Source organism: Bombina bombina, chromosome 3 (assembly GCF_027579735.1).
Source record: "Bombina bombina isolate aBomBom1 chromosome 3, aBomBom1.pri, whole genome shotgun sequence".
Classification (NCBI taxonomy): domain Eukaryota; kingdom Metazoa; phylum Chordata; class Amphibia; order Anura; family Bombinatoridae; genus Bombina; species Bombina bombina.
This window is the reverse complement of record NC_069501.1, coordinates 567,262,158-567,276,471: the sequence shown is the minus strand read 5'-3', so window position 1 is coordinate 567,276,471 and position 14,314 is coordinate 567,262,158. Positions and strand designations below refer to the sequence as shown.

General features: G+C 36.0%; 1 protein-coding gene across 1 annotated transcript in view; it reads left to right on the top strand.

Annotated features, from left to right (window-relative positions):
* The window catches only part of THEMIS2 (thymocyte selection associated family member 2), a 258,646-nt gene that overhangs the window by 135,911 nt on the left and 108,421 nt on the right, over positions 1-14,314 (top strand). The window contains exon 3 of the mRNA XM_053705374.1: positions 202-612. Coding sequence (XP_053561349.1) covers positions 202-612 — 411 coding nt within the window. The remainder of the gene's footprint in view (positions 1-201; positions 613-14,314) is intronic.

Here is a 14,314-nt window from a genome sequence, read left to right as displayed (position 1 = left end):
GCTGCTTCCGAGGCTCCTCGGTATGATTGTCAACAAAGGATACCAAGAGAATGAAATAAATTAGATAATAGAAGTAAATTGAAAACTTGGGTTTCATGTCCCTTTAACTCTCAGACATTTATGTATAATTTTACTGACTATTGATTTGTTCAGGGGAACTATAACAAGTAGACTGATAACCTCTGTTTGCATTGATTATAGGTGATTTCCAAATCTGTGTTGATAAGTGTGTCTATGACACCCTTGAAAAGCTGAAGAAAGCGTTATCCTGCGGTGATTATACTATTCCATTCTGGTTTGCATCACAGGCTGACATTATCATAGGAACTAAGGTCATCAAGAAGAACCGTCCCATTCAATATATATCATCTGGCAAATCTAAAAACATCCATTATGCTAAATGTCGCACCTGGGACGATTCCAGGGAACTCTGCCTAAAACTTCCCTTCAAAACACCTGGACAGTTTTACGAATATGAAAGCGAAGAAACATACAAACTAGGAGAAGTGTTGGAATCCCCAGCATTGATGAAGCGCAATCTAAAATGCAGTAGTCTTGGGAAAAGTTCCTATCGTCTTTATCCAGTGTATGAGATGAAAACTAGAATGCAAAGTAGGTACAAAATAAATATTTTTCTCTTTCCTCAAAATGATGAAGTATATTTAAAGGGACATAAAACCCAATTGTTTCCTTTCATGATTCAGATAGAACAGGCCTTTTTAATCAACTTTCCAATTTCCTTCTGTTATTAAATGTTATTCTCTTCCTGGTTATCCATTGTTTAAGTGCAGGAAGGTAAGTTCAGCAGTGTGTAAAGGCAAACACTATAGAATTAGCGGTCTACCTACACAGTTCTGCAAATAAAAATAATAATATACCTCAAGCACCTCAAGAAGGGAAGGGTGTATAATTAAGGAAGATCACTTCTCTATATTAAAGGAACTTAAAACCTCAAATTATTCTTTCATGAATCAAACAGAACATATCATTTTAAACAACTTTCCATTTTAATTCTATTATCTAATTTTCTTTGTTTTCTTGTTATCTTTTGTTGAAAAGCAGGTATGTAAGGTCAGACGTGTTCAGGTGTCTGCAGCACTATATGGCAACAGTTTTGCAATAATGTTATACATTAGCAAGAGCACTAGATGGCAGCACTATTTCCTGTCATGTAGTGCTGCAGACATGCACGTTGCCTATCTAGATTTATCTTCAACAAAGCATAACATGAGAACAAAGCAAATGTGATAAAGGAAGTCAATTGGGGACTTTTTTAAAATTGCAAGCTCTGTCTGAATCATGAGAGAAACATTTTGGGCTTCATGTCCCTTTAATACTATTTATACACATTACAATAATTAACAATGATTCTACTATCTCTCCATATAATTTCTACCCATAAGTCTTCCTGTGTCTCATTAAAGGGATATAAAACCCCAAAAATGTATTCCGTGATTGACACATACAATTATAAAAGTTTTCAATTTGCTTTTCATCAAATTTGTTTTATTCCCATTGTATTCTGTGTTGAAGAGATACCTAGGTAGGCATCTGGAGCACTACGTGGCAGGAAATAGTGCTGCCATCTAGTGCTCTGGCACATGTATAATATTCTTGCAAAACTGCCTTATAGTTCTCCAGACACGTGTGCGCTCCTAAGCTTACATCCTTGCTTTTCAACAAGAGAAATTAAAGAAAATTTGATAATAGAAGTAAATTAGAAAGTTGTTTAAAATTACATGCTCTATCAGAATCATGAAAGAAAAATTTGGGGTTTCATATCCCTTTAAAGCCTCTCACCTACCACTGTCTTTTACCATAAATTCTATGTAACTGATATTTCTCTATATAGGTAGGTGTGTCCATGCTCTGTTCTCTATAAATGCAAACTAGCAAATATTTACTTATCTCTGCAGATTTCTTTATTACACTAAATGAAACATGACTCAGGGATGTATAATTCTGCTTTTTCTGGGGCTCACATAGACCACACTGAACACTTCTGCTTTATATCTTTATATAGCCCATCTATATACAGTTGTAATCTACATTATTCAACCCCCATTGCACATCAGGTTTATTGTCAAAATGTACAGACTTTCGTTTGCAATTAACAAATCAAACAAAAGCAACACTTTGTGGCCGAATGATCAAGTTCCGAATGGAGCTTGATGCCCCTGTTTCCGTGCAAGCCTTCTAAAGACCGCTGATCCATAACTTGTCTGCCTGCTCTGGGGCTGTGGACATCAATCCGCCCAATCCTATACGATCGGGCTGATTGTTGACACTCCCTGCTAGCGGCCGATTGGCCACGAATCTGCAGGGGGCGGCATTGCACAAGCAAGCAGTTCACTAGAACTGCTTGTGCAATGATAAATGCCGACAGCATATGCATTTGTAAGCATTGTAAGTTGCATTTTCAGTTGAATTTGGGGAAACCACTTAAAGCACTTCTTGTGTTAAAGGGACACTGAACCCAATTTTTTTCTTTAGTGACTCAGAGCATGCAATTTTAAGCAACTTTCTAATTGACTTCTATTATCAATTTTTCTTTGTTCTCTTGCTATCTTTATTTGAAAAAGAAGGCATCTAAGCTAAGGAGCAAGACAATTTTTGGTTCAGACCCTGGACAGCACTTGTTTATTGGTGGGTAAATTTATCCACCAATCAGCAAGAACAACCCAGGTTGTTCACCAAAAATGGGCCGGCATCTAAACTTACATTCTTGCTTTTCAAAGAAAGATACCAAGAGAATGAAGAAAATTTGATAATAGGAGTAAATTAGAAAGTTGCTTAAAATTGCATGCTCTATCTGAATCATAAAAGAAAAAAATTGGATTCAGTGTCCCTTTAAGCTATTTCAATTGCTTTGTTTGATTTGTTCATTACAAACAGCTGAACGTCTGTACATGTTGACAATAAACCAGATTTGCAATGGGGGTTGAATCATTTTGATTACAACTGTATTTCTTTTTATTATCTATTTAATATTTTAATATAATTAATTGTATCTGTATATTTAAATGTTATCTATGTCTCTTAGCTGTCCATATAATACATACCAGAACCCTTTTATTTACACTATCTTTATCACCTGCTTATTTTACTATTCATATCAGTCTCATCTATTCCTATTTATCTTCCTAACATCTCTCTTCAGCACATTACTTGTCATAATAAAATAATCAGTACTATGTAATACACCTAGAAACTAAACTACATTAAAGGGACATGGAACCCAAACATTTTCTTTCATGATTTAGGTAGAACACACAATTTTAAACAACTTTCCAGTTTACTTCTATTATCAAATTTGTTTCATTCTCTTGGTATCATTTGTTGAAGCAGGAGCAATGCACTACTGGGGCGCGATCCGATATAGATCGCAGTTTGCGGCGCAAGCGAGGGAACCCGCGTCGCCCGCAGTTTCAGCTCGCAACTCGAGCTATCCCATATATGGCGCCGTCAGATGCTAACGTGCCGTAAGTCTGACAAACCAGCGATGTCCAGAAATCTGCGCAAGTACAAATTTCTGGCGTCGCCAGTGACTTGCGGCACGTTAGAAACTGCCGGCGCCTACAAAACCTGACTAAAGTCTAAATCACCCGCACTGTCTAACACGCCTCCCTAACATAGCCCGACAAGTCTAACACGCCTCCCTAACATAGCCTGACAAGTCTAACACGCCTCCCTAACATAGCCCGACACGTCTAACCCTCTATCCGCTATCCCCCCTCACTAGCCTAACAATAAAATATGTATTAACCCCTTAACCGCCGCTACCTAATAAAGTTATTAACCCCTAAACCGGCGCCAGCTATATTAAATCTATAACCCCCTAAAGTGAGCCCCTAACACCGCCGCCATCTACCTTACCTACCCCCTAAAGTGAGCCCCTACCCCGCCTCTATCTATTTTAAAATTATTAACCCCTAATCTAATCCCCCTACCCCGCCGCCATCTATATTAAATTATTCAACCCCTAAAATACTAAACTATCCCTACCACTAAACCTAAGTCTAACCCTACAAATAGCCCTGAAAAGGGCTTTTTGCGTGGCATTGCCCCAAAGTAACAGCTCTTTTGCCAGCCCTTAAAAGGGCTTTTTGCGGGGCATGCCCCAAAGTAACAGCTCTTTTGCCAGCCCTTAAAAGGGCTTTTGGCGGGGCTTTGTCACAAAGTAAACTGCTCTTTTGCCTACAATCTACATCCCCCTACACTGCGGCCACCTATAATAAATGTATTAACCCCTAATCTAATCCCCCTACACCGCCGCCAGCTATATTAACTATATTAACCCTAATTATATTAGGGTTAATATAGTTATTATATTATATATATTAACTATATTAACCCTAATTATATTAGGGTTAATATAGTTAATATAGTTACTATAGTATTTATATAAACTATATTAACTCTATCTAACCCTAACACCCCTAACTAAATTCTTATTAAATAAATCTAATTCATATTATAAACTAAAATATTCCTATTTAGTTATTATATTATATATATTAACTATATTAACCCTAATTATATTAGGGTTAATATAGTTAATATAGTTACTATAGTATTTATATAAACTATATTAACTCTATCTAACCCTAACACCCCTAACTAAATTCTTATTAAATAAATCTAATTCATATTATAAACTAAAATATTCCTATTTAAATCTAAATACTTACCTATAAAATAAACCCTAAGATAGCTACAGTATAATTAATAATTACATTATAGCTATGTTAGGGTTTATATTTATTTTACAGGTAAATTGTTAATTATTTTAACTAGGTATAATAGCTATTAAATAGTTATTAACTATTTAATAGCTACCTAGTTAAAATAATTACCCAATTACCTGTAAAATAAATCCTAACCTAAGTTACAAATACACCTACACTATCAATAAATTAACTAAACTACAAATATCTATCTAAAAATACAATTAAATAAACTAAACTAAATTACAAAAAAAAACAAACACTAAATTACAAAAAATAAAAAAAAGATTACAAGATTTTTAAGCTAATTACACCTATTCTAAGCCCCCTAATAAAATAATAAAGCCCCCCAAAATAAAAAAATTCCCTACCCTATTCTAAATTAAAACAAGTTCAAAGCTCTTTTACCTTACCAGCCCTTAAAAGGGCCTTTTGTGGGGGCATGCCCCAAAGAAAACTACTCTTTTGCCTGCAAAAAAAACACAATACCACCCCCCAACATTACAACCCACCACCCACATACCTCTAATCTAACCCAAACCCCCCTTAAATAAACCTAACACTACCCCCCTGAAGATCTCCCTACCTTGTATTCACCCAGCCGGGCCGAACCGATCCAGGCGATGTGTTCCAGCAAGTGGCAGTGAAGTCTTCATCCATCCGGCCAATCAGATTCAAGTTCAATCCGATTGGCTGAACCAATCAGCCAATTGGATTGAACTTGAATCTGATTGGCTGATTCAATTAGCCAATCAGATTTTTCTACCTTAATTCCGATTGGCTGATAGAATCCTATCAGCCAATCGGAATTCGGCGGACGCCATCTTGGATGACATCATTTAAAGGAACCTCATTCGTCAGGAAGTCGTCGTGCCGGAAGGATGCTCCGCGGCGGAGGAGCGAAGTAAGAAGATTGAAGATGCCGATTTGCTTGAAGACGTCGCCGATGGAAGAAGACTCTCTGCCGCTTGCTTCAAGACATCGCCCGGATGGATGAAGACTTCACTGCCGCTTGCTGGAACACATCGCCTGGATCGGTTCGGCCCGGCTGGGTGAATACAAGGTAGGGAGATCTTCAGGGGGGTAGTGTTAGGTTTATTTAAGGGGTGTTTGGGGTAGATTAGGGGTATGTGGGTGGTGGGTTGTAATGTTGGGGGGTGGTATTGTGTTTTTTTTTGCAGGCAAAAGAGCAGTTTTCTTTGAGGCATGCCCCCACAAAAGGCCCTTTTAAGGGCTGGTAAGGTAAAAGAGCTTTGAACTTGTTTTAATTTAGAATAGGGTAGGGAATTTTTTTATTTTGGGGGGCTTTATTATTTTATTAGGGGGCTTAGAATAGGTGTAATTAGCTTAAAAATCTTGTAATCTTTTTTTTATTTTTTGTAATTTAGTGTTTGTTTTTTTTGTAATTTAGTTTAGTTTATTTAATTGTATATTTAGATAGATATTTGTAGTTTAGTTAATTTATTGATAGTGTAGGTGTATTTGTAACTTAGGTTAGGATTTATTTTACAGGTAATTGGGTAATTATTTTAACTAGGTAGCTATTAAATAGTTAATAACTATTTAATAGCTATTATACCTAGTTAAAATAATTAACAATTTACCTGTAAAATAAATATAAACCCTAACATAGCTATAATGTAATTATTAATTATATTGTAGCTATCTTAGGGTTTATTTTATAGGTAAGTATTTAGATTTAAATAGGAATATTTTAGTTTATAATATGAATTAGATTTACTTAATAAGAATTTAGTTAGGGGTGTTAGGGTTAGATAGAGTTAATATAGTTTATATAAATACTATAGTAACTATATTAACTATATTAACCCTAATATAATTAGGGTTAATATAGTTAATATATATAATGTAATAACTATATTAACTATAATATACTTAGGGTTAATATAGATAATATAGCTGGCGGCGGGGTAGGTAGATTAAATTAGGGGTTAATAATTTTAATATAGATGGCAGCGGTGTAAGGGGTTCACATTAGGGGATAGATCAGTTAGATGGTGGCGGTTTTAGGGGCTCACAGTAGGGGGTTAGTTTATGTAGATGGCGACGGTTTAGGGGTTAAATACTTTATTATGGATTGCGGTGGGGGATCGCGGTTGACAGGGAGATAGACATTGCGCATGCCTTAGGTGTTAGGTTTATTTTAGCAGATCGCGGTTGACAGGGAGATAGACATTGCGCATGCGTTAGGTGTTAGGTTTATTTTAGCAGCCAGTTTAGGGAGTTACGGGGCTCCAATAGTCAGCGTAAGGCTTCTTACGGCTGCTTTTTGTGGCGAGGTGAAAATGGAGTAAGATTTCTCCATTTTCGCCACGTAAGTCCTTACGATGTATATTGGATACCAAACTGCGCGGGTTTGGTATACCTGCCTATGGCCCAAAAAACTACGGGCGACGGCAGAAATATACGCGCGTAACTTCTAGGTTACGCCGTATATAGGATACCAAACCCGCGCAAATATTGGCGTCGCCGACTTTTGCGGGCGACGATCTTTATCGGATTGACCCCCTGGTTTCTAACTGAACACCTGGGTGAGCCAATGACAATCTGTATATATATATTTGCAGCCACCAATCAGCAGCTAGAACCTAGATTCTTTGCTGTTCCTGAGTTTAGCTAGATAAGCCTTTCAGCAAAGGGTAACAAGAGAAGGAAACAAATGAGATAAAAGAAGTAAATTGGAAAGTTGTTTAAAATGGTATTCTCTGTCTTAATCATGACTGTCTAATTATGACATTACTGTTTATTTAACCCCTTAGTGACCAGACCATTTTTCAATTTTTACATTTTTGTGGTGTTTAGCTGTAATTTTCCTCTTACTCATTTACTGTACCTACACATATTATATACCGTTCTCGCCATTAAATGGACTTTCTAAAGATACCATTATTTTCATCACATCTTATAATTTACTATAAAAAAAATAAAAAATATGATGAAAAAATTGAACAAAACACACTTTTCTTTCATGTAATTGGCAAGAGTCCATGAGCTAGTGACGTATGGGATATACAATCCTACCAGGAGGGGCAAAGTTTCCCAAACCTCAAAATACCTATAAATACACCCCTCACCACACCCATAATTCAGTTTTACAAACTTTGCCTCCTATGGAGGTGGTGAAGTAAGTTTGTACTTGATTTCTATGATTTCTTCGATGATAAGCGCTTCTAAGCATTCTGAAGCCCAATTCCTCTCAGAGTACAGTGTTTGTCAGAGGGATGTGAAAAGAGTATCGCCTATTGATTTTATGGTTTTCCTCGCGGGAAATCTTTTCAAGGGTTCTCTGTTATGGGTTGTAGGGATTCATCTCCTACCTCCCTTTTCAGATCGACGATATACTCTTATACGATTACCTCTGCTGATAGTTTTCAGTACTGGTTTGGCTATCTGCTATATGTGGATGGTGTCTTTCGGTAAGTATGTATCTTTATTTAAGACACTCTCAGCTATGGTTTAGTGCTTTATGTATTAATATAAAGTTTTAAATATATGCTTTTTTATTTCCCCTTTCAGTCTAAACAGTTTCAGTATAGGAATCATGTTTGGGAAGTTTATTTAAACTTTTTTCTTACCTGGGGTTCAGTCTTTTTCTAATTTTACTTTCTTTTTTTCATGTGCAAATCTAGGCTTGCGAAGGCGCAAAATGCTGTTTTTTATGGCGTCGCTTTTGGCGTAAATTTTTTTTGTGTGAAGTTGCGCCTTTGGTGGCGCAAATTTTGTCATTTCCTGCTTCTTTGTTGACGCTAGTTATTTTGGTGCGAAATTGTGTTTGTTATGACGCGAGTTGTGTCATTTCCTGGTGTTAGTTTTGCACCAAAAATGTTTAACTTCTTTTTGCGTAATGCATCATTCTTGGCACTAAATTTTAGTTATTTTACCCCTCTTCCTCTATTGCTCGCTGTTTTCATGAACTTTGAAAGCTATTATGCCTGCTTTTGTTTTTCTCTACTGAAACTGTTACATTGTGGAAATTGAATGTTTTGCCTAATGTTAATTTTTTTTTCTGTTACATTTTGCAAGACGTCTCATTCTCATCCTGACTCTGATGTTACTGTAGACACTATGATGCCCTGGAACACAATTCTACAAAGCTAAGTGTGTTCTTTTCATTTTTTAAGCTGTTGTTATTTCTTCAGCTCAATTATGTGGCATTTATTTATAATGTTTTATGCTAGCAATGTTTCTACATGTACAATAACATTTACTTTTTTGTACATACTCAGTTCATGTACTTGATTTCATCTGCAAACATCACATGTTGTTGCTTATATCATAAAAGGCTATGACTGCTATTATGCCTTTAAGTAAACTTACGAGGTCTTTTCAAAATTGTTTTAATTAATTTTGTTCTGACCGACAACATATTTAAGTTTATTCTACTGATGAAGGTTTCTTTGGCTCAAAGGCTCCTGTATCAGACAGTTTGTTGAAAATTCTCCTTATTTTTCATTTGAACATTTTTTGTTCTTTGTTAAGGAAATTTTTCTATTTATAGCTTTTAGGAGTCTAGTCCTTCTATTAACTACCGGCTAGATTACGAGTTTTGGGTTATGAGCGGCTCGGTACTAACTTGCAAGTTATTTCCACCGCTCACCTCCCTATAGCGCTGCTATTACAGGTTTGCAAAAACCCAGCGTTAGCAGGCAATATAGCAGCGTTGAGCTCCATACCGCACCCAAATACCAGCTCTGCTTTGAACTGGTTTTACACGCTCGTGCACAATTTCCCCATAGACATCAATGGGGAGAGCCGGCTTAAAAAAAAGCCTAACACCTGCAATAAAGGAGCGTAATTCTCCATAACGCAGCCCCATTGATTCCTATGGGGAAAGAAAAGTTATGTTGACACCTAACACCCTAACATAAACCCAGAGTCGAAACACCCCTAATCTGCCGCCCCTGACATCACCGATACCTACATTACACTTATTAAGCCTAATCTGCCGCCCCAGACATCGTCGCCACCTACATTACACTTAATAACCCCTAATCTGCTGCCCCCAATGTCGCCGCCACCTACCTACACTTATTAACCCCTAATCTACCACCCCCAACGTCTCCGCCACTATACTAAAGATATTAACCCCTAAACCTCTGGCCTCCCACATCACTAACACTAAATAAATATATTAACCCCTAAACCTAAGTCTAACCCTAACACCCCTAACTTTATAACTTTAATATAATTAAAATAAATCTAAATAAAAATTACTATCATTAACTAAATAATTCCTATTTAAAACTAAATACATACCTGTAAAATAAACCCTAAGCTAGCTACAATATAACTAATAGTTACATTGTAGCTATCTTAGGTTTTATTTTTATTTTACAGCTAATTTTGTATTTATGTTAACTAGGTAGACTAGTTAGTAAATAGTTATTAACTATTTAATAACTACCTAGTTAAAATAAATACAAATTTACCTGTAAAATAAAACCTAACCTGTGTTACACTAACACCTAACATTACACTACAATTAAATAAATTACCTTAATTAAATACAATTAACTAAATTACAAAAAATAAAAAACACTAAATTACACAAAATAAAAAAAGAAATTATAAAATATTTAAACTAATTACACCTAATCGAATATCCCTATAAAAATAAAAAAGCACCCCCCAAAATAAAAACCACCCTAGCCTAAACTAAACTGACAATAGCCCTTAAAACGGCCTTTTGCGGTGCATTGCCCCAAAGAAATCAGCTCTTTTACCTGTAAAAAAAAAAATACAAACAACCCCCCAACACTAAAACCCACCACCCAAACAACCAAACCCCCCAAATAAAACCCTGTCTAAATAAACCTAAGCTCCCCATTGCCCTGGAAAGGGCATTTGGATGTGCATTGCCCTTAAAAGTGCATTTAGCTCATTTTCCTTGCCCAAACCCCTAATCTAAAAATAAAACCCACCCAATAAACCCTTAAAAAAACCTAACACTAACCCCCGAAGAGCCACTTACAGTTTTTGAAGACCGGACATCCATTCTCAACGAAGCCGGGAGAAGTCTTCATCCAAGCGGCAAGAAGTCCTCAACGAAGCCGGGAGAAGTCTTCATCCAAGCAGCAAAAAGTCGTCCTTCAGACGGGCAGAAGTCTTCATCCAATAGGATTTTTTCACCTTTAATTCCGATTGGCTGATAGATATCTATCAGCTAATCAAAATTCAAGGGACTGCATCTTGGATGACATCATTTAAAGGAACCTTAAGTGTACGGCTGGGACCGTATGAAGAGGATGCTCCGCACCGGATGTCTTGAAGATGGAGCCGCTCCGCGTCAGAAGGATGAAGATAGAAGATTCCGTCTGTATGAAGACTTCTGCCCGTCTGGAGGATGACTTCTTGCCGCTTGGATAAAGACTTCTCCCGGCTTCATTGAAGACTTCTTGCCGCTTGAATGAAGACTTCTCACAGCTTCATTGAGGATGGATGTCCGGTCTTCAAAAACTGTAAGTGGATCTTCGGGGGTTAGTGTTAGGTTTTTTAAGGGTTTATTGGGGGAGTTTTATTTTTATATTAGGGGTTTGGGCAAGGAAAAAGAGCTAAATGCCCTTTTAAGGACAATGTCCATCCAAATGCCCCTTTCAGGGCAATGGGGAGCTTAGGTTTATTTAGATAGGGTTTTATTTAGGGGGTTTGGTTGTGTGGGTGGTTGGTTTTACTTTTGGGGGGGGTTGTTTGTATTTTGTTTTACAGGTAAAAGAGCTGATTTCTTTGGGGCAATGCCCCACAAAAGGCCCTTTTAAGGGCTATTGGCAGTTTAGTTTAGGCTAGGGGGCTTTTTTTATTTTTATAGGGCTATTAGATTAGGTGTAATTAGTTTAAATATTTTATAATTTCTTTTTTATTTTTTGTAATTTAGTTAATTGTATTTAATTAATGTAGTTTATTTAATTTTAGTGTAATGTTAGGTGTTAGTGTAAGGCAGTTTAGGTTTTATTTCACAGGTAAATTTGTATTTCTTTTAACTAGATAGTTAGTAAATAGTTAATAACTATTTACTAACTAGTCTAACTTGTTAAAATAAATACAAACTTAGCAGTGAAATAAAAATAAAACCTAAGATAGCTACAATGTAACTATTAGTTATTTTGTAGGTAGCTTAGGGTTTATTTTATAGATAAGTATTTAGTAATTTTTATCTGTAAAATTTTTATCTGTATTTATTTTAATTATATTAAAGTTAGGGGTGTTTGGGTTAGACTTAGGGTTAGGTTTAGGGGTTAATAACTTTAGTATAGTGGCGGCAGTGACGTTGGGGTTGGCAGATTAGGGGTTAATAATAATTAACTAGTGTTTGCGATGCGGGAGTGCAGCGGTTTAGGTGTTAATATGTTTATTATAGTGGCAGCGATGTCCGGAGTGGCAGATTAGGGGTTAATAATTTTATTTTAGTGTTTGCTATGCGGGAGGGCCTCGGTTTAGGGATTAATAGGTAGTTTATGGGTGTTAGTGTACTTTGTAACACTTTTTTAATGAGTTTTATGCTACAGATTTGTAACGTAAAACCCATAACGTTGTGTTACGGCTATAAAAGTGTGCGGTACACCTATACCTGCAAGACTCGTAATACCAGCGGTAGTGAAAAAGCAGCATTATGAGGCATTTTCACTCATAACGCAAAACTCGTATTCTAGCCGTATATTAATAATCCTTTTCAAATCTGGATTTTAACATTTTTGCTTTTGACGTTTATTCCTATTCAATATACTATTTGTATTATATTCTAGAGAATGTTTTTTTCTGATTCCCTCTTGGGACTGTACTACTATTTCTATGAAAATTGGTACTTGTTTTCAGGATTCTTTAGAATTTAAATATAACCTTAGTAGAGCATATTCACGTACTGTTTATTTTTTTTAGCTCAGCTTTATCTGTGGCTGACATTACTGTTCTCTCATCCTTTGTTGAACAGTTAGCATAAGCAGTTTTCAGATTCTTAAGTATATAACTCTGTTTATTTACTTTAGATGTATTCATTTAATTATGTTTACTATTTCTATTATGATTTAAAATATATTTTATTATCTCTCTCTTGTTAGGATAATAATTTGTTTGATTTCTATTCTCTCCACTATTTCTGGAGGTTTAGAGTTTTTTCTGCGCTACTTTTAGTCTGGTGATGTAGATCAGTTGGTGAATGTCCTGACTACAAACGCTTGTTCTAGACCCAAGGGTCATAGATTCATTTCCCGGCAGGGTTAATACAGGCCTTTGAGGTTAATTTATTGTGTACCATTTATTTGGGTAATAATAACTACTGTTTTTATCAGCTGCTAATTTGGTTAACTCCAAGTGTAAGCACTGAAGAAGCGTTTTTTCGTATCCTTCTGGGAGAAAAATGCTATATAATTACTAGTTAATAGACTGCATGAAGGTGCGGTTCTCAAACCAGTCCTTCTGAAGGGGGGCAGATTAAATTGTTTTTGGATGAACCCAATTCAAATTCGATATTATTCTTATGGTTTGAATAGATTTCTAGAATGAGACCTCCTATGGCAAGAATCTTTCTTTCTCAGTACACCCTGTAAAACAAATTTCAGGAGTGATTATGCCAGTTCTTTTTGCAGGAACAGGATTTGGGTTTCTATTCCAATTCTATTCTTTGTCTCTAAGAAGAAAGGTTTATTCAGTCCAATCTTGGATCTGAAGACTTTTATATTGTTTTGTTAGAGTCTCCACTTTTCAGTTGGCGATTTATAAGGACTATTATGCCTTTTTGTTAAGGCCATTTCATGTCCACTCCATTTTTTAGGATGTTTATCCTCATATTTTATTTCATTCAGACCACTTGTGGATTATGAGATTTTCTTTTTAAGCTTTACCAATTTGTCGCTTTTCCATTTGGTTTAGTGACAGCTTTATGAATCTTTTTAAAGGTTCTTGGTGCCCTTCTTTCTGCCTTCAGACAGTAGGGTATTGTGGTGCTTCCTTATTTGGATGGTATCTTGGTATTAGCTTTAAACTTTTCTTTTATTAAAGCCGAACAGATAGCTCAGCATGCTAATGCACTATGACTGAGCTCTGTTGCAACCTGAGGGTTGCAGGTTTGATTCCCGGTGAGGTCCATCCATCCTTTCAAGGTCAATTAATTAAGCAGCGTTTTGTGTCCCTTACGGGTGATTAGTCACACTTTACAAGTACCCATTACATACATATGGAAGAGCAGTATTCAAATATATGGACTTTTCTTTTTGTGGAATCCCTCATAAATCAACTAAGTTTTGTTTCTTCAAGACATGGTTAGAGGATTTAATTTACCTAAGAGTTTGGTGATTCCTCAGACAAGTGTTACTTCTTTTTGGGTTTCTAGATAGATTCTGTGTTCATGTCTTTGTCTTTATCGGACAAAAGTCAATTGTCAGTGGCGTTAGCCTGTCTAACTTACAGTCTAGAACATTTATTTCAGTGGCTATGTGCATGGAAGTTTTTAGGTCTTATAACTGCAGCATCAGGCATGGTTCCCTTTGCTCGTTTTTTTTCTGAGATCTTTTTTTTTTTTTTTTTTAAATAAATTTTTATTGAGACACACAAGAAATAATAAAGTATTACAACTT